Here is a 19,470-nt window from a genome sequence, read left to right as displayed (position 1 = left end):
TAGATTGCGTCTGCTCGCTCCATAACGCAACGACTGCCGAAGCCTATCCGTAACCACCTTGTTGTGTAGCAGAAGCGCTAACATGTCCATCGGTTCGCTGACTTCGACGTTCACTCCCTCTACCAGTTGTCTCGTATCCTTCTCTACTATGTACCGCATATAGTAGTGTCGCCGCCGACCGTGGCTTTTACTTCGCGGGCCCCCGGCCCCTGTCGACATCAGGTTGCATGCCTGAGACCTTCCAGTTCTCCAGCATCAACTATTACTCCCCAGGAATCTGTCCTGTAGGGTACACGACTGCATGCCACAGCTTAGACTTGATAGGGACGCTTTCCGAAACGGTAGTGACGTGTTGTCCGACGTTCGTTCTGTAGAAGCCGTGTCCTGCAAACTGAGCTGACGGTGGCACAGGCCCTATGCATACAATAGCCTGCCGAACTTGGGGGCGTATCCTTGGCAATATACTTTTGGTTGCCAATCAGCCTTCGGCTCTGGAGATGTTTTTCCGACCGCTGTCTTTGCCTCGGGAACAGCACATGTGTCTACAGGGCCAACCACCGCACTTGAAGGTGCTGCGAATGCCCTTAGCGTCCAGATAAGATACCAATCTACTGACTTTCAATCTTTAATACCTGTAAGTTACATACTTCTCTATACTCTTGCCCTATTCAGTCATTGACCTTTTAGCAACAAGGCCCCAACACCTACCCCAACCTCAACGACAACAATTGCCTCGATATCAGCCACCGTTGGAGCTGGCAGCGGCGGCGACCACGTGATCAGCCCTGGCGTAGTGGTGGGCATTGGCGTTGGATCTGCAGCCGTGGCTCTTTTTCTCGCCGATGCATTCGTGTTGTGCTTTGGGCCGTAGACGCCGACTGGCTGAGAATCCGTCTGCGAGTCAAGGCCTCACCCAGAAGAATACTATTCCAATCCATACGAACACAGCGGCGTCGGGATTCCCAATGGCGGAAGTGCCTGCGGAGCAAGTGCGACGGTTAGAAATGCCAACCTTGCCAAGAGGCTGCCGTTCAATTGAGTCGATATCAGCGCCAGCCTTGATCCAACAATCTCCACTCCCAACCCACAGATAACTTTCACACTGCTTTATATGTGTTTTCAAAAATGAAGAGTTATTTAAAGTACAGTGGGAGGGTTCTAAGTACCATGGCGTTAATTCAATCATGACGGCGTTATAAAATTGTTTGTGGTCTGGCTGTTAGGTTATTGTTTACAAGAATCACCGTAAGTTCTAGTTATTAGGTATGCCCCTCTCCAATAAAACCGACATCTAAGCTAACTTGCAAGTTCGTCATTCTTCCGTTAGTGGTCAGAATTGAGAGTTGTGTACGCTAGATGAAAAAATATAAGCCGAAGAGGCGAAGGCAAGCTGGCGGGGGAAGCATAGAAGGGAGCCGCCTCAAGCCCCCGCCTTCGCAACAACCAATTCACCCACAGCCTTAATCGACTTCCCACCCATCATATCAAATACCATAACGTTGGCCCCAAAGTCCTTACGCATCCAGCTCCGTAGCTCGACAGCCATGAGCGAGTCGGTGCCGTAGTCTGCCAACGTCTTCTCCGCATCCATGTCCTCCACGGTGACACCCAGCGCCCGCGCCACCTTGGCTCTCAGGGCTACCGTCACGACGGCGCGACGCTCCTCCGCGCTGCCCGCCTGCTGGAACAGCAGCGAGGGATCGGCCTCCTCCGCGACATCGGCGCGGGCGGCGCGTCTGGTGGTGTCCTGGTGGTGCCGCGAGTTGTTGTTGTTGAAGCCCGCGAAGAGCGGCCGCAGCGTCGCCGGCACGGGCTCCTCGCCGCGCGCCGTGTAGTCCCCGGCGGTGCGGGCGCCGATGAGCAGCTGGCTGTGCGTCTCGTCGAGGGGCGGCAGGGCCGGGTCGCAGTAGTGGTCGAGGATCTCGAGGAACTCGTCCGTCTCGATGGGCACCAGCTTGGGGGCGTTGGCCCGGATCACCTGGCTGTCTGCGCTGCGCTGGGCCACGTAGCCGACGGACCCCATGTAGCCGATGTCGAGAGACACGGATCCGTGGAGGCCCTGGACGGAGCGGGAGCGTGCGAGGGTGTCTTGGAAGACACAGCCCGCTGCGTAGTTGCTCTGCGATGGGTTTGCGTAGATGCGGTGCCATTCGTTGAAGTAATGGTAGAAACCATCTAGAATGGTTAGTGAGGAAACATCGACGATAAAACGACTCACTGATAGCCTCGACTTCGCCTTCATCGTTATATGTGTGGAAACATCCACCGGACTGCTTGGACCAGATGCTGGGCCTCAACACGGCGTCTAAAAAATCCAAATGTACGCCAAGCTTAATGCAAATTGCAAGGAGAGTGCTTGAAGTAATGTTTACTTGATCTGTTGTGCATCCTATACTGACCATTAGCTTCCGAGGCTCGAAGACTGACTGCCAGTCAGAACCTCTTTCATTTCGTAGGGAGCTCAGGAATCTACAGCATTGTCAGATAGAATATCCGGTACAGCGGGTATAATTACTTACAGAAACTGGAAATACGGTGCGTCCTTCCCTGTGTTTGGAGCCGCAGCCTTGGGCGTGGTCAACTTGTTGCAGGTAACTCGTTCTGGTAGATCCTCCCCGGCGATGCAAGTTGTAATATCGCCCCCCAACGTCTCGCACACTCTTGAGCCGAGTTTTCCAGAATCAAGGCGTCGGAACCGCAGAAGGTTCACTGAGGTCGGAGACCGGAGTGGTGATGAGTTGACAAGGCTGAGTGCGAAATGGTCGACATTCTGCTTTTGGACTTCCTCAAGCTGCGGAGTATATAAGCGTCGCATGCAAAGCAAGAGAAATTGAATGATAGTTTGGAAAGCTTGGACGGAGTGAGGAAGGCTGTGAAGAAGTACTATAGTTGCAGGGCGGGGGCCCGGCTCTGCTGTTGCGGGAAGGTGGATCACTGTTTCTCTTGTGTTCGTCGGGGTCGTACTGCTTGGCTGAGTTGCGCTTTGTATAAGAGGAATAGATGGATTCTTTGCAGGATAGTTAGTTAGCCATTAGCGGAGCACCAAGACCTGTCACAGTTTACCAAGTCGTACCCTATTACTAGGAGGAGGTTGGTTGCCCTGACCAACTCTTCTCGGGCTTCCCCTTACCCTCAGCGAATCTATCAAGTTGAGGGGGCGCTTCCACTGGATTGAATTCAGCTAGGAAAGTCAGTCATGGAGATAGTGCAGACGGAATAAAAAAGTTACTTCTCAATTTGTCGACGCTATTAATCCAAGCTTAAATAACGAGAGTGATCTCTCCACGTCTACATTACCCTGCCAGCCCCTCAATGCCAAAGGAAGCGCATGTATTCTGCGCAAAAACAGCATTCTGATTTTTGGTGCCCAATTGCTGCACAAGCAGTCCACTTTTCCCTCCCTATTCGTAAAAGATGTGTTCAATGTAGCGTTCTTTATATCCTCCATTAATATAAGCTTGCACGGCCTGATCCATCCTTCCATTTGGAAGCCATGGGTTATCAATCTTTTCCAGAGCCTTCTGAATTGAAGAGAAGATTTAGTGCATTTTTATCGTACCTTGGGCGGCCTGAAGCTTCGACTCCAAATATCAAGCACCTGCTGAAGTTTTTGCAAAAAATTCGCGGAATGTCGTTGCAAGCAGGTCGCACAACTCACCGAAGTCAGTCTCCGAGTGTGGTGCTGTCATCCTTGGATGGGGCGATTTGAAAGCACAATGAAGGATTGTGAGAGTTGCGGAGTCCATAATATAGAGGGATGACAACAAGTATGATGAGGAATTTTAGGCCTGATTGATCGGTTGCCGAATAGGGCAAAATTTAACTTGTATCAGGGACGTGCAAGCACATCCTGTTCCTAATGTTTTCGGTGTTGTTTGGTTGTGTCCGGCCTGGGCAACACCGGCGCAAGAGCGTTTCAGTACGAACATATTCTTATAACTATGGAAGAGTATTGTACGAGTATACTACAGTTGATTGACAGGGCTACGAAAAAGAGCCATTGTGGGAAGTGTGCGGGCACAATATTGAGAAGATGTACTGGTAGAAGGCTTCGGGCGATCGTAGAAGTTGTAACTGGGAGTGTTGAAGTGGCTATGAATCAAGAGAGAACTGAGAGTATTTATAGCTCTCGATGGGTGAGGCGTAGAACAGAGGCTCTATTTCTAATTGTTCCCAGATAGTATTGCACGTGATTGTGTGACAGGGCAGGATCTGAGCGGCACTATGTCAGTCAAAACAAAGTAGTTGATAGCTCAACGTTCTTTATTTCATCATTCTCTACCCCCTAGCTCAACGACCGATATTCCGTAATTCTCACACCTTAACCCAGCCCGCTCTCCACTTCTCTTCTCCTTCCTTCCTAGTCAGTATCTTAGAAACCTACATATCCATCGTCGTAGATATTGTCGTTCTGCCGACGCATTTGACACATCGGACATAGGCCTTCCAGAAATACGTCCACAGGTTCAAGAGGTCGGCATTTATGCCCCGTACGTCTTGCCCTCGCACAACGCAATACTCCATTCCTGCGTCGATAACGATGGCGGCATGCCCTATAGAGTGTGGATTGTATTTGACACATTGCGTTGATTGAGATAGTTCCCCGTTGCAGGTATTGTTTCCTGAACAATTCTCGAACTTGATTTTGTGGCTGTTTGATCCGGGTTGACTTCTATGCGTGGGGAGGGTGGAATGGGGAAACAGGGCAACCCCAACCGATGCAATTTATACTTCAAACTATCCCCGTTGTATCTTTAAGCTCCGTTTGTGGTGTTCCATATTATTCATTTGCATTATTTTGGCATTCGTAATGTTCTCCTTTTATTCAGTCGAAGCACTGGGCTGTCTGAATAATATTTGAGTTACATATTCACGGGGGAGATTCACCTCTACGTAAAAATGCGGGCTATTCACCCTCCTACGCTACGTCTTAAGCCCGGAAAATAGTTGTTAAAAACGCAAGACTCATTGCTCGGAAATAGTGGCATTAGTTGCAAAGGGTAAGTTAAAGTCCTTTAAGTTATTATTATTCTATATGGAATAGATCGCAATTCCATAAACAATTCAAGATATAACTCCTCGCTTAACCTTATACACAAATGCAAGCCCACCTTTTCCTAATCCAAAAGAACACCCTTCAAATCAGGCAGAAATCTACTGCGCCTTATCTTGCGGCGCTTTCTTCTTCTCACTCCCCTTATTTTCTTTCTTTGGATCCTTCTTGAAAAGTCCCAAAATTGGGCTCAACTTTTCCGCTATAGACTTACCAGAGCCCTTCCGCACTCTAATTATGTAGTACAGGAAGACAGCCATGAAGATGTTGAACGCAATATACGCAAACCCGATGCCATAGTCTCTCCACCGCGTGCCGTAACTTATCGCCACAGATTGCAGGAACTGATCAGCATTACTGGCTGTGCAGTACTGGCAGTCGGCCATGGCATCGGGATTGTAGATTCGTCCGCCGCCGAGTTGCGCGTAGGGAGTGAGGTAGGTGCCACAGGAGGTTCCCGTGGGGGGCTGCATTATTGCGAGTTCGTTTTCGGCGCATATTACTGGGCGCCCACTGAGGCCTGTAGAAGCGATTGCTGAGACGAGGTCTACATTCCCACGATCAGCACATGCAATTTTAGGATTGGGAAGGGGATAGACATAGGAGACTTACAAGTCAAAGGCGAGACCCTATACATGAAGATCCAAAATCCGGGCAATGCGTACGGCGGCTGGAAGACACCGTTGAATGTCAATGTCAGGGAGAACATGAGTGTTGCAATGTTGCCCGCCGTTTCCGAGTCTGGCAGGGCAGAGATGAGCATATGCGCAAACGTGCTCGCGAACACGAAGAACTGCACAATCAGCAACAAGATCAAGCCTTGTCTAACACTCGGTGGGATCCCTCCTTTTGTGTAGATGGGGTAGAAGTATGACGCGAAGACCAACACTCCAAGCAAGATCTGGTAGGGGATTTCGACGACTATGTTGGCGATGAGGAAGGCTTTCCAGCTATATGCTTTCGATGGCCGTTCCCGCACTTCGTAGAGATCACGCTGTAGGATGAAGCGGGGCATGATTTGCTGCACCAGGGTCGTGAAGATGGTTGTAATCATGAAGATCGAGAAGATCACATCTTGCAATCCCTGTTGCGTAGCATCTGCATGGAAGAAACTGAACCCAATAAATAGCGCGGAGGCGACACCGAGGAGCAGCTTGCTGTAAATGTATCCCGGCGTCCGCCAGTACTGCTGGAAGACTCGAATAGTCACTTCCCACAGCTGGGCAGTGAAGGGCATGGCGAACTCGGAGTGTGTGCCCTCGTTCTCTTCGCTGGATTGAGAGCCCATCTCGGATTTTATGCGTGCGAGCTCGTTTTGCGCTTCTTTTGCTTCGTTGCTGCTCTTCCAGACTTCATGCCAGTCTTTTGTAGATTTTCCGGAGGCTCCGGCGCCAACCATTGTCAACACTGCGGGTGTTAGTGATGATTATAGAGTCGGAAAAATGTGTAGAGCTTACTGTACTCGGCGGGATTGTCATCGTCGCCACACTTATCTGCTCCATTTGACGAGAAATAGTTTAGCAGTGTCTCAGAGTTCTTTCCAATATCGCCAAAATAGACCGTCTTTCCGCCCTTGGCCAAAAAGAGCAGTCGATCAAATTCCTGAAACAAGATTGCGCTCGGCTGATGGATGGTTGCGAGAACAGCTTGCCCGTTGTCCGCTAGCTTTCGGAGGAAGGAGACGATTGCCCATGATGACTGTGAATCCAGACCGGAAGTCGGCTCGTCCAAGAACAAGAGGAGAGCAGGCTTGGCAGCAAGTTCCACACCGATGGTAAGCAATTTTCGTTGCTCGACATTGAGACCTTCTCCAGGAACACCCACCACGGCTTCAGCGAAGTCCTGCATATTCAACATCTTGATGACATCTTCAACAAAATTATACTTTTCCTGCTTCGAGACAGTCTTGGGTTGACGAAGCATGGCCGAGAATCGTAGTGCCTCCCGAACCGTCGTAGTTTCCAAGTGGAGATCTTGTTGCTGTACGTAGCCGGTCTTTCTCTGAAACGATTGATCCAATGGCTTTCCAGAAACCAGCATATCACCAGTAACAACACCCATCGACACCCTCTGCGCAAGAACATCGAGGAGGGTCGTCTTTCCCGCACCGGAAACGCCCATAAGCGCCGTCAGCGTACCAGGCTTAACCCACCCAGAAACATTATCCAACAGCCGGCGAGGCTCGCCTTTGATCTTGATGTCGTAGCAGACATCTTTCCAGGTAAAGACATCAGTCTGGGGAGACAACACATTGACCTTCTCTCCCTGTTCTTTCTCTTGCTGCGCATCGTCTTTTCCGGCGCTACCAGACCCGGCGCCAGCTACTGGAGCTTCTTCATCGTGCTTCGCGGCTTTCTCAGCTTGTTCTAAATGCTTTGGGACATGGCCACGTCTGAAGACGAGGACTTCTGCCGTACTGCTGGTTGCGGAGTTGAACTCCGTAGCGAAAAGGTATACGAACAGGAAGAAAATCATGAATGCGAACATGAAACCCAGATTACGCCAGATGTGCGCGTACGAATACTGAAATTGGGATTCAAGGTAATCGTCTCCGGATACAGTGGTCTGCCCTACGACCGCACCGGCCACGGCACAGACGAAGTTGTTGCCCGTGAGGCTGTAGGCGCCGCCAGAGGGGACGAGGATGGAGCAGGTGAAGCGTTGGCCGTGGAGTTCATTGACGAAGAGACCTTCGAAGGCATAGGCAACGGGGTTGATCCACGAGATCCATTTGAACCATGGGTGCATCAGAGGGCGGGGGACTTTCGGAGATCAGCAGTAGAGGGGTAACATAGTAATTGATACTCACTAACGAAGCCGGTATAGATGACGATCGCCAAGGTTGTAACGCCAGCGATAGCAAGAGCTTGAGATACCGTCTTGGTTGATGCGGCAATACTCCGATAGATTTGAGACATCTGATGAACGTGAGTTTTCATTCCCGCTTCCAGTCAGAACAGACTTACAGTGAGAATTGCTACAAAGTTGAACAGGAAGAAGATGAAGAATTGCGAAGGTTCTCGCCTCAACCCAGCAAGGAAGTACAAGATAATATTAAAGCAAGTAGCAATGGAAAATTTCACCGGAATGTCCACTACAATACCGGCCATAGCTTCGGTGAAGGGATGGTAGAAGGCATAAGAAGCCTGTTTCTCAACAATAGGACGCTGACTGTACAACGTGTTGATTTCGGAGATGGCAATCAAAGCGTTCAAGAGAACAGCGAAGAAGAGAACGCCTCCCTTTTGGAAGAAACTCGAGGTATCATTTCGGGTGCCATAGAAGATTGATCCAATGATCAGTGCCATAACGATCTGGCCTACTATGGTAGTAACCGTCGATGTTTTGTCGTTCCAGAGGCGTTGATATGCGCGTTGTGTGCAGTACTTGACTTGCATAGGAATGCTGACCGTGTATGGAGAATCGGGTCGGACATGGTTTGCTTGCATGCCTTTTCTGCTTGCCTTTTCGGGGGTCAGTGTTGGACTCTGACAGATAATCCAAAAACGGGAGAAAAATGGCTTACCTGGAAATTAGCCAGAGTTTGCCCGCCCATGGGAAATTCTTCCTCGTGATCTTTAATCTCTTCCATCAGCGCTTTACGATGCTGTGATGCTTTCCAATATTTTTCAAACTCGTCCGCAGTTCTAGGGACCTTGTTCTCGAAACCCTCACGAACTTTTCTCTCCGTAGGATTGGTGACAGAAGTGAGGAAATCTCCCGTTGTCTGTCGAGGAGGACATTCCCAGCCCATGTCAATGAAATACTGCCTCGCTTGATCGCAGGGTCCGAAATAGATCTGTCGTCCCTCGTACAATACCACCGCCTTGTCGAATTCGTCATAGATGGCCTGCGAAGCTTGGTAGATAGCAACTAGATGCACCGATCCAGCGAGATTCGCAGACATTCTTAACGCTCTCGTGAACTCCAGCGCAGTGGCAGCATCCAGACCTCTGGTGGAGTTGTCCCAGGAAGCAATGGGCGAGCCAGCGAGTGCCATCTCTGCAATGCTGATACGTTTTCGCTCTCCTCCAGACACACCTCGGACGAAATCGTTGCCAACTTTGGTGTTATAGGTGTGAGAGAGACCATAGACGGCCATTACTACTTTCGCCATGTGCTTGGCCCAGTTTTCTCGGCTGACGCCTTCGATGAGACGTTGCTGTGGGGTCCGAACACGAGCGGCGAATTCGAGGGTCTCGCCGACTGTGAGATGGGGGAAATGCTTGTCGACTTCTTGGTTGTAGACTATTTCGCCTTTGAATTGCTTCAACATCTGGTTTTGGGTGATACCTGGAGGTCATTTAGTATAATGTCATATCATGGATGAGATGCCGTAGCAAATCCCAGAATCTCTCGATATTGAACTTCAGCAATAAGGTGAGGAAAAGTATACCATTATAATGAATCTCAGAGTGTGGCTTCATATCCAGCCCATGAAGCTCCCCCATGAGAGTTTTCAAAAGAGTCGAGCAGCCACTCCCTGGTCTTCCAAGAACCACAAGCATTTCTCCTGATTTCAGGACACCGTCAAACTCGTTCAGAATAGTCTTCTCTGGGCCTTTACTGAAGAATTCTCTCAAGCGAAGCGGTGACAGGAGGAGCGATCCCACGTTCTTTTGAAGATTGATTGCTGATCCGGATCCACAGACCTTCAGGTTCTTCCAGATTATCCCGGCTCGTCGTTGGATGACTTCGTTTTGGTCCATCAATCTCATGAGCCTGGATGATTGTCAGTTTTGGTGTTCGCGATCGCTGCTTGATGGCAACTGATCCTTTCACTCACATCCGAGACCATTTGTAGACATCAAACTCAGGAGACGAAGGATCAAGCACCGCATCACCAAGTTGAATCCCCGCCAGTGTATCCTTTCTTTCGAGGCCAGAAGACTGCACGGTCATTGTCCTCTGAAGTGCAACCGAGCCCGCAAACGAAGACGCAATTCTGTTCAACTCTTCCCGGTCCCCAGATCTGATGGGTTCAAACTGACGTCGTTCCTGAGCCGATCTGCTCGTGCGGCTAGTCTGTGTCCTCTCAAGCCCATCTTTCTCCTCGACATCTGTTGAGCTGTGAGAGGGAATCATGCTGGGTCGATATACATTCTCGGCATCATTGGGGGACTCTCGTGAGGGTTGGGAGTTGAGAATGTTCTCCGTCCGGATGGGCTGGAACTCGCGTTCTCCGGTTGACGCCATTGTATGTGAACCCGAATGCTCGTCAGTTCGAGTATCGTTGACGTGAGGAGGTGGGCGTGGGCACCTGACTGTGTGCCTCCAGATCGGGTGAGAAGAGCCACTCGCGAGTACGGTCCCTTCGACTCAATTTATGTTGTTCATATGTGGGAATATTGCACTGTTTAATTGTTTTTGTAGAAGTTGCGCGATGTTTAGTGTAGTCGTGCCCCGCCGTTGAGGTCATCGCGCGGAACATTCCTCTTATAAAGGCAAAGGCAAAGGCTAGCCTTAACCTTAGTGTTCGAACTCGGAGGTGAAAGAAAATACACCCCGTGCGAGCAGATCTCCCGATCTGGAGTTAACGCATTCCACGCATGTGAAGATAATTGATTGGCTCATTTGGCCATGAGTCAGCGAGATGCATGTACGACCTTTCGGTACTTAAGGTTATGTGCGACCTTTCGGCATCGTATATGCGCCTTCATCCGGAGAGAACCCCCAGCCTGCGCGTGCTAAACTTTTACCTATTGCAGCCGTAATAGCCATTGATCCTTCGCTCTCGGGTCTCATCGCATGTGTCCAGGAGGACGATCGGGAGGTATTCCCTCTCGCCCCTCCGCCCCTCAGCGGATGGTCGGTGGGTCGGTAGTCGTCCGCCCCGTGTCAGCAACCCTGCTTGCAGCAATTCAGAATCCAGAATTCGGACAGGCCGGGCGTCTTACATACATAATTATTCATCAAGTTGTGCCAAGCTAGGATGCCCGAAGGAGGCCTTCTCAAGAACCAATGGCACAGTTCGGCCGAGTGAAGGTGGAAGGGAGAGACGAGCGCAAAGAGAAGAGGTTGGCAATGGTAGTAGGATCTGCACAGGGGTGCCTCCACTCACGATAGCCGGAAAATAAAAGGGGGGGGGGTCTTGCCTTGCCTCACCTGCGCCGGAATCTAACTGCGAGTGCCGAGCCGGTCGAGACCAATGACGCTGTTGTGGTTGACGGATCGTTTTCGTCGTAAACGCAGTCAAAATAGACTCCCAGTTGCCAAAGCTCAGCCCCTCGAACCCCCACCAAAATGTTTCCTCCGCCGGACCTAGCGGACCACAGGCCAAACGGTTTGCATTTTTATCTCCGATTTTTATGCTTGGCTAGAGATCGTGCTATCCGGGCATTCGGTCGAGTAAACGCTAAGTTGTCGAGGCTCTGAAAGAAAGAATCTTGAGAGTCTCTGGTGACGCCACTGACATACGATGCGCGTTACAAGGAAACCCCGAAAGGCTCGGATCCCCTTCGTTTCCGCTACTTATCAACTTTTGTTTGATATGCAAATCTGGTACAGTATCGCGCAACTAAATGCGTTAAAGTTCCAGGACAATGATTATTAGGCCATCGATTAATCATCGTTTATTTATAGAAATTGTAAGCAATCGCAAAACTCCTAGCGATAACCTTCCCCTATAGGGCCGGACCTACTCGCTAAATAATTGATACCCTTATGATTCTGTATCGATTGCAATTAATTGTGCGATATTAGTAATCGTTGCCGAGCCTGTACAGTTAAACTTTGCGTGATAAATAACCCCATGAAAGCTTTGCTTTCTACTTCCTCCGAATATATAAATACTAGATGCAATATTTCATTCTCAAATATGTCGGTATGAGATAACCCGGGTATGGCTAGGGGCTAGAGCAGTCTTCTTAGCACTCATTACGCATTATTTTGATAAAAAAATCAGGTCGAAATTTCAGCTGCTGCTCTAATCCGGTTTAATTCTTAGATGGGAGAAATAAAGGTCCGATGATATAAGGCGAGACGTGTCGAGTTAAACAAAGTCTGCTAGAATCGATTCTCCCTTCAAGCCAAAGTTGATCCTCACCAAAGTTATAATTCCTTCCCCCATAGAGTACAGTTTTGCAAAGTCGACCATAGGTAAATCTGGTATTGCTTGTTTTGTATCGCGGGCATAACAAATCGATTCAGGAGAGTGCGATATGGAGGAGATGGAAATTCAATAGCCAATTTGAGTGATAAGTTCATAAAATTTTGATAATCACAACTCGTTAAGATGATTCGGGGCCTGGAACCGGCGAAGGCAACTACGGAACCGCGCAAATCCTGTCTGTTAAGTACAATGCAATAGTTTAGGAAAACTGATGCGATGTTTGAAGTCCTGCGGCAATGGAAAGATGCCCATCTGATTCGTCTACATGTAGCAAAAAACACTGCTTCTCTTCGGTAAACCCAAGAAATTGAGGGGTGCTCAAGAAACTATGGATAGAGTCAGATTTCCACAACGGGATTAGCCTAAGTTTTCTAGCGATCAATAGTAAACGAAAGAGCAGCTGGCATGCACTAAATTTTTAACGGCTTAGCTACAAAAGTCAAGTTCAAAAGCGTCAGTATCCCACATACCGAAAAGGGAAGGTGATGTTTCATGCACCAAAATCGTCCGACCCGCTTGAAGCTGATTAGCCGAGACCAAAGTAGCAGTTCAATTGTCTGAGTCACATTCACAATGTACGAACTCTCGTCAATGGGGCACTCTGAAGATAAATGAAAACTGGATAAAAAGTAGCTATATAGCACATCTCTGCTATCATCCTCCCACGATCACAGATTGCCTTCCCCCATTTCTTTAAACTAAAAATAAGGCCAATCCTCGACGATGGCGACGGAGATCCCACCCCCAATACCAGATCCCCTCCCACCCTGGGCCCGCCTTTCCCATACCATTTCCACGCCCCGACTGATTCTCCGTACAGCTCTCGTCTCCGACGCCACCGCTTTCACGAAATTATTCAGTGATCCGATCAACAAGTATGTACTTGTATCGTGTTGCGAACTCGCAGATGCGATTTTATACGAAGAGCAATTTCTGACTCTCATTACGCAGCCCCTTCGGTGGAGTGGTGGGGCAGTATAGGAGCGAGGAGCAGCAGAGAGAGAATTTGAGGAAGCAAGGAGGAAACGCGGGGAGTACTGCGAGGGGCGAGAACGCATGGCTCGTTGTGATTTTGAAAGAAAACCAACCTGTGCCTGAGGGCGCTGAGGCTTTGAAAGTACGCTTCCCCTTCCATCTACGAAGTGTCGAAGTCGCTTGTTACATAACACATTGACAAATTGTGATTCTGACTCAAAATCTAGGCTGCCGACGGGTTTCTGATCGGCAGTACTGGGTTTAATGAGTTTAAGATTGAGAAAGATGCGGAAGGAAAGGAAATCGTAAGGACGGATGTGGGTTGCTTGATTGACTGGCGCTTTCAAAGAAAAGGGTATGCACTTGAGACTCTAGAGGCGGTCATTGAGTATGGGTTTAAGAAGGTAGGAGCGAAGAAGATAACTGCTGACACAAATGTGGAGAATGAACCATGGAGGAAGCTGGTGGATGTTATGGGTATCCCTGTTGCTGAGATGAAGAAAGATGGCAGACCGAATGGAGAGGGAGGTAGTGTTCAATATCGGTTCTCGGAGAAGGATTGGGAGGTAGCGAAGATAAAGTTGAAGAGTGGTGGGAAGTGGTATTTAGATTGATGTTCTCAGCCAAGCAAAATGGTATATATCTAGATATGTCTATCCATCTTAGACGATCCTGAAAACAGTGCGCCCACGACTGTCCCTAACTCTTTGGCAGGATGAGCCATTACTCATAATGACACTCCTCTTATCGCCGACAGGAAGCACTATCTCCAAATCTTTCCAAAGCGGTACATACTCGCCGGCTTTCTCAACCTTCGCCGTAATACTCTCCACAGTCGAGCTCCACGTCAACGTAAATGTCGACATGCTCAATTTAGACGAAATTCCGTCGTCCTCGTACCAAACATACGAGTGCTCTTTGTTCGAAGCCCCCTTTGGAGGAAAGATCTCCACGGCTCGATAATCATCCTCAACCGCATTGGGAGAAGGAAATCTATGATCGCCAGTGGAGCGCGTCTGGAGATTCTTTCCTACCGCAATGGCTTCGCCGACTCGGGCGAGAAGAGGGATGCTGTCTTTCCACTCGGAATTGATGTCCACCCATTGGCCAGCTGGTAGATATTGATGAGGTTCATTGAGATTGAGGTATCCTAGATCTTCGGGCCCCTTTGTTGGGAGGTACATCCTCGCAGTCGTATTTCCAGGTTCGTAGACACCGCCGACAAGAATGGTGTCACCAAGCCAGTATTGCGTCTCACCGGCCATTACTTCGGGTGTCCAGACCTCTGGATCGGACTCATAGCCATGACCGATCCATCGCTGAGGTGGTAAGGCCGTCATGTGGCTCTGGAGCATCAGGGAGTATAGATAAGGTATGATCTCGTAACGACGCTTGATCGTGTCTCGGATGAGAGGAGTGATCTCGGGATACATCCACGGTTCGATAACACCGCCGATCGTGTTGTCATTTTCATCAGTCTTGAAGCAGTTGATGGCAAACCGTGGAGAATAAATGCCATGCTGGATCCAGCGGAGTAGAAGTTCTGGACTTGGCTGTGGACCTTCAAAGCCACCAATGTCATGACCATAGCACTGACCCATTAGCGAAGCTTCCAGGGAAGGGTTGAGGACATACCTGAAGCAAGCTGATGCCTGCATTGAGAGCCAACGAGTTCGCACCTTTCATCCCAGGCCAGCTGGTAACATTGTCCCCGCTCCAGGAACTTGCAGCGTATCTCATCGTCCCGGCAGTAGCTGATCGAGTGAGTACAAAAGGTCTGATCTCTGGCTCTAGATCGACCAAAGCATCGTGAGAAGACTGTCCCATCAGCTCGGTATGTAAGCTTCTTCCCCAGAGGCCAATGGCCTTCCCAGTCTCTGCCGTCGCTTGATCAATATCGTTCAGGGCGAGCTGCCAATTATCGTCCGGGATGGTGTATTCATTGTTATCATTCCAGATGCCTTCGATGCCGCATTTCCGAAGTGCTTTTACGCCTTCATACCACCACTGAAAGCCAGCCTTAGAGGTGAAATCAATGTGCCCGCCTTCACCACTCTCACCTCCACCTGCACTCCATAATCGAGCAATGCCAGATTTCTTGGTCCTTGGATCAGTGAAGAAAGCACTGGACGAAACCAGCTTGTCGTACTCCGGGTGGTTGGCAAGGACATAAGGCTTGACATTGGCGATAATGCGAATGCCTTCCTCGTGGTACTTTGCAACGAAGCCCTCTGGATCAGGGAACCTGTGCTTGTTCCACGTGAATACATTTCTCGTCTTGGGCTCGGTTTCGGCCACAGTGTATCCGGATGACATCTGGAAAGCCGAACATGGAATGTCATGTGTCTTAAGCTTTGTGGCGAAGTCCATCAAGGCCTCTGAAGCCCGTGGTTCATCCAGCATGGAATACTTCATACCGCCAGCAATGTAACCGAAAGCCCAGCGCGGCACAAGCTTGGGATATCCGACCAGGTCTGCATATGTCCTGACAACATCTTGAATTGTCTTCCCCACCATCAAGTACTCCTCCAACCCGCCGTAATCTTGACGGTAGACCTTAAAGTGGCCCCACAAGCCATCAATTTCGGCACCGATCGAGTATGTTCCACGACTGTGTGATGTTGAGAATATGCCAACGCAGCCATCTGGAGTGGCATTGATTAGGAGGGGGATATGTTTGTAGAGTGGATCTGTTCTGTAAACATCGTATCCGAAACAATCTGTTGCGGAAAGAACGAAGTGCCTATTCGACAGGTTCATGGGTGCAGCCTTCTCGCCAAGCCCAACGTGAAGTGTGTCTCTCTTGTATCTCGTGTAATGTGCGATTCCTGTAGAATCCACGCAGTAGGATCGGAAATCGAGGTCTCGGTGGATCGCCTTTTCTTGGCCGGCAGATTGAAGGGTGACGAGGGGGGGGCCGCTCCAATCGACGGTAGCGGTGACATCCCCAACTTCGATGGTCTTCTGCGAGGCGGTGGATTGGGTAGTAGGCTTCAGTCCGCCGAAGTCGACCACAGGGCGAGAGCAGCTCGGATGGGGAGGGAGAGGATGTGTTTTCGAGGAGAATGTTGTTCGAAAGAGGCCTGGTCGAATTGCTTCGAAGGTAAACTGGAAACTTGTGTCTCCATCAGTGGATTCGAGTTGGACGTTGGGAGCGCGATGCTCTGTGCCTCCGACATGCCCATTTACTTGAATGGGTATGTACTGCTGCGGTGTATACTCGTGTTGAGGCATCTGGAAGGATTGAAATACAGCGAGGTTTGAACGGAACAGGAGGAAGAAGAAGACGAGGAAGAGGAAGAGGAAGAGGAAGCGGAAGAAGCAAAGAGAAGCACCGCCTTATACTTGCCTACTCATCGCACTCCAACCCGACACCGGCAGCTGCACAGCTCCTGCTGCACGTGGCTCGGTGGCTCGGTGGCTCGGTGGCTCGAATTGGAATGCTCTTGTCGTCGTTGATGGTCGGGGTTTGAAGGAGCTGCAGCTTTCCCCGCGTTGGCTTCGGCTCTCGGGAAGAACTCCGACGCTAGCCCGCATACGGCGGTGTATCTCCAACCTCTCTCTCATTCCACGAGTCAGTCGACACCAACTTGCGGGGAGTCATGAACAGGTTTGTGAAGAGGCCTGACGGAATGGGCAGCGCAGCCAGTCGGCTCGTCTGGCATCCCCCTTCTTTCTTCGCACATGTCATCCGAAGTCCGATGACCCCAGACCCCAATCCTCTCCGGATTGACCCCGGAAGAAGCTAAGGTGCTCCGTCGCTATGCAATCCACTCCCTCGGGTTTTCTTTAAGAAGGGAAGATGGAACCTCATTCCCTCTTCTCTCTTCAGCTTGTTCGTCCTTTCAATCTCTTTTCCTCTGATTTGATATTGAGTGGCAATAGTTGCTCTTGATTGTCGAACCTCTTGACCCCAGAAGCTTTGCTGTATAGCCCTGCTTCCAACATGGACTCCAAGACAGACCCCGAGTCAGCCCAACAGGCTACTATCGAAACCGTCGAGGACCCTTCCAAGTACAATGGCTTCAACGGAGAACGCCATGCCGGCAAGGACCGCGCTGCTGAGCTCCTCGGAAACAGCAGCGAGCGTGTTGTCGTCTCGGAAGTAGACAACAAACGGATTCTCCGCAGGATCGATCTCGCTATTCTCCCAGTTATGCTGGGGGTCTACTTCCTTCAGCAACTCGACAAGTCCACTCTATCATACGCAAGTGTGTTTGGTCTCATCGCAGATGCCCACCTCGGAGGCCAAGACTACTCCTGGCTAGGATCCATCGTCTACATTGCCCAACTTGTCATGCAACCAGTTATTGCCTACTTCTTGGTGAAGCTCCCAACAGGCAAATTTGCTGCCTGTATGGTACTCTGCTGGGGCATAGTGTTGAGTTGCATGGCTGTGGCGAAGAACTTCAAAGGGTTGCTTGCTACGCGATTCTTCCTCGGCTGCTTCGAAGCTTCCGTTGGTATGTACCTCCAAGCTTTGTTATTGCCCCTTTCTGACATACCACATAGCCCCAACCTTCATTGCCATTACGCAAATGTGGTGGAGACGTAGTGAACAGACGTACCGAAACGCTTCGTGGTATGCCATGAACGGTGTGACCAATATGGTGAGTTCCTTCATCGACACCGAAGATCAAATCTGACTCTGTGATAGGTTGGAAGTCTTCTCGCATACGGCTTAGGTCATATCCACTCGGAAAAGCTACATTCTTACCAGATCATTTTCCTTGCCTGCGGGCTCCTCACCGTCGTCTTCTCGGTTCTTGTCTTGTAAGTCTGATATCAGGTAGAAAATTAATCTCCATGCTGACTTCCAAAGCCTCTTCCTGCCAGACTCCCCTGTCGATGCCAAATTCCTTAATGACCATGACAAGGTCCTCGCCGTAGAGCGTCTCAGAGATAATCAAATGGGTGTTGTGTCAACCGAATGGAAGTGGGAACATGTGACCGAGAGTCTACTTGACATCAAGACCTGGTGTTGGTTCGCACTTATCTTCTCCATCTCGTAAGTGATTGATCTTAGAAAGGTTGCTTTCAATATACTCACTGGTTCAGAATCCCCAGCGGAGGTATCACAACCTTCGGACCCTTGATCGTCAACTCGTTTGGCTTCAACCCCTTCAACACGATCCTTCTCAACATCCCCTTCGGAGCAGTTCAAATTGTTGCTACCATGGGAGGCGCTGCTTTCGCCACTTGGACGAAGCGTAAGGGACCAGCCCTTGCCCTGCTCTGTATCCCCCCTATCATCGGCATCGTCATGTTGTTGTGCATCAAGCACACGACTAGAAACCGCGGTCCCCTCCTCGTCGGATACTACCTGGTACGTTTTTGACCTACACTAGGTGCATTCTAGTCTATGCTGACATCCATCTCAGATCTCTTTCTACCCCGGCATCTCCCCCCTCATCTACTCCTGGTCCTCCCAAAACACCGCAGGCGAAACAAAAAAGAAGACTACAACGGCCATCCTCTTCATTGGCCAGTCCGCGGGCAACATAATCGGCCCGCACCTCTACACCACAGCCGAGAAGCCGCTCTACCGCCGCGGCCTGATCTCCAACCTCGTTCTCTTTGTCGTTCTCATCATCATCGTCACCTTCACCACCCTCTACCTCATGTTCCTCAACAAGTGCCACGCATCACGCAGGGTAGCGCTCGGAAAGAGCGAGGTTATCGCTGACAGGAGTATGATGAATAGTCAAGAGAGGGCGATCAGTGATCAGGTTGATGAGGCGAACGGGGAGGGGGCCTGGGCGAGTGGGGGCGAGAAGGCCTTTGATGATATTGCGGATTTAAAAAACGAAGACTTTATTTTTGTCTACTAGGACATGTTGATAAATAAATGTATGTATGTATCTCTCTGTTTTGGGATATGCTGTGAATTAAAAAGCGGGCAAGCGCGATCAATATTAATATAAAAATCAATGATTTCTTCTGTCTTTGGTCCATTGAGTGAGTGAGTGTGCCTTGGACAGGGAGAGTTTAGTTACATTTTATCAATGTTTCGCTTAAGTGCTTCACGGAATCCTGTATTCTTATGACCTTGAGAATAGAAGGCAAGAGTGGCTTGCGAAAGTGAAAGACTAGGACTTGGAGGGGCGAATGCCTTACGTGGAAGCTTTGTTGCATGCTGTGATCAATGCCCCAGGTTTTCTAATACAACAAGATTGCACTCGAGGTCGAAACAAAATCGTAGCTATTGCAGACCTCTACCTATTGTTGCAACTTTGTAATTTCCACATTGAGTGTCTCGTATAGGTATGGCTTCTTAGCATGGGATCTTATTACGAAAAATGCGACATGTAACAAGACTTGAAAAGGCACA

The 19,470-nt window shown here is 49.7% G+C and overlaps 6 protein-coding genes across 6 annotated transcripts; 3 read left to right on the top strand and 3 right to left on the bottom strand.

The window, feature by feature from the left end:
• The first annotated feature begins 126 nt into the window (after nt 1-126).
• Nucleotides 127-1,105, top strand: K444DRAFT_54564 (uncharacterized protein). Its single transcript, XM_024876150.1, has 3 exons — nt 127-361; nt 412-634; nt 695-1,105. The coding sequence occupies exons 1-3, from the start codon at nt 228-230 to the stop codon at nt 869-871; spliced, it is 534 nt and encodes a 177-aa protein (XP_024733025.1). The 5' UTR covers nt 127-227; the 3' UTR covers nt 872-1,105.
• Nucleotides 1,106-1,161: 56 nt separating this feature from the next.
• On the bottom strand, nt 1,162-2,504 carry K444DRAFT_615916 (uncharacterized protein). The gene is made up of 3 exons (XM_024880823.1): nt 2,422-2,504; nt 1,309-2,361; nt 1,162-1,263 (listed from the first exon to the last, which is right to left on the bottom strand). Exon 2 carries the CDS (start codon nt 2,240-2,242, stop codon nt 1,421-1,423), a length of 822 nt encoding a protein of 273 aa, XP_024733024.1. The 5' UTR covers nt 2,243-2,361; nt 2,422-2,504; the 3' UTR covers nt 1,162-1,263; nt 1,309-1,420.
• A 2,506-nt stretch (nt 2,505-5,010) lies between these two features.
• Nucleotides 5,011-10,526, bottom strand: K444DRAFT_594449 (putative ABC transporter CDR4). Its single transcript, XM_024878353.1, has 8 exons — nt 9,840-10,526; nt 9,450-9,775; nt 8,580-9,346; nt 8,020-8,517; nt 7,863-7,971; nt 6,511-7,815; nt 5,666-6,460; nt 5,011-5,600 (listed from the first exon to the last, which is right to left on the bottom strand). The coding sequence occupies exons 1-8, from the start codon at nt 10,247-10,249 to the stop codon at nt 5,155-5,157; spliced, it is 4,656 nt and encodes a 1,551-aa protein (XP_024733023.1). The 5' UTR covers nt 10,250-10,526; the 3' UTR covers nt 5,011-5,154.
• Nucleotides 10,527-12,887: 2,361 nt separating this feature from the next.
• On the top strand, nt 12,888-13,753 carry K444DRAFT_536080 (uncharacterized protein; the record flags this gene model as incomplete). The annotated part of the gene is made up of 3 exons (XM_024875348.1): nt 12,888-13,039; nt 13,116-13,281; nt 13,367-13,753. The coding sequence occupies 3 exons, from the start codon at nt 12,888-12,890 to the stop codon at nt 13,751-13,753; spliced, it is 705 nt and encodes a 234-aa protein (XP_024733022.1).
• A 48-nt stretch (nt 13,754-13,801) lies between these two features.
• Nucleotides 13,802-16,373, bottom strand: K444DRAFT_665796 (glycoside hydrolase family 31 protein; the record flags this gene model as incomplete). Its single annotated transcript, XM_024887119.1, has 2 exons — nt 13,802-14,731; nt 14,775-16,373. The coding sequence occupies 2 exons, from the start codon at nt 16,371-16,373 to the stop codon at nt 13,802-13,804; spliced, it is 2,529 nt and encodes an 842-aa protein (XP_024733021.1).
• A 712-nt stretch (nt 16,374-17,085) lies between these two features.
• K444DRAFT_665795 (allantoate permease) lies at nt 17,086-19,047 on the top strand (the record flags this gene model as incomplete). Its single annotated transcript, XM_024887118.1, has 6 exons — nt 17,086-17,602; nt 17,652-17,749; nt 17,797-17,912; nt 17,962-18,147; nt 18,198-18,465; nt 18,521-19,047. The coding sequence occupies 6 exons, from the start codon at nt 17,086-17,088 to the stop codon at nt 18,968-18,970; spliced, it is 1,635 nt and encodes a 544-aa protein (XP_024733020.1). The 3' UTR covers nt 18,971-19,047.
• Between the last annotated feature and the right edge of the window lie 423 nt (nt 19,048-19,470).

This window comes from Hyaloscypha bicolor (genome assembly GCF_002865645.1).
Source record: "Hyaloscypha bicolor E unplaced genomic scaffold K444scaffold_118, whole genome shotgun sequence".
Classification (NCBI taxonomy): domain Eukaryota; kingdom Fungi; phylum Ascomycota; class Leotiomycetes; order Helotiales; family Hyaloscyphaceae; genus Hyaloscypha; species Hyaloscypha bicolor.
The sequence above is the reverse complement of the archived record's forward strand: the minus strand, read 5'-3'. Positions and strand labels throughout refer to the sequence as shown.

Bases quoted from the DNA above. Each gene is read 5' to 3' on its own strand.
- K444DRAFT_594449 (XM_024878353.1), bottom strand. From the start codon at position 10,249: ATGGCGTCAACCGGAGAACGCGAGTTCCAGCCCATCCGGACGGAGAAC. The intron at 9,347-9,449 runs GTATACTTTTCC...AATGACCTCCAG, and splicing joins CTCTGAGATTCATTATAATG to GTATCACCCAAAACCAGATG. The intron at 6,461-6,510 runs GTAAGCTCTACA...TAACACCCGCAG, and splicing joins TGACAATCCCGCCGAGTACA to TGTTGACAATGGTTGGCGCC.
- K444DRAFT_54564 (XM_024876150.1), top strand. From the start codon at position 228: ATGCCTGAGACCTTCCAGTTCTCCAGCATCAACTATTACTCCCCAGGA. The intron at 362-411 runs GTTCGTTCTGTA...ACGGTGGCACAG, and splicing joins GTAGTGACGTGTTGTCCGAC to GCCCTATGCATACAATAGCC. The intron at 635-694 runs GTAAGTTACATA...TTTAGCAACAAG, and splicing joins ACTTTCAATCTTTAATACCT to GCCCCAACACCTACCCCAAC.
- K444DRAFT_615916 (XM_024880823.1), bottom strand. From the start codon at position 2,242: ATGAAGGCGAAGTCGAGGCTATCAGTGAGTCGTTTTATCGTCGATGTT.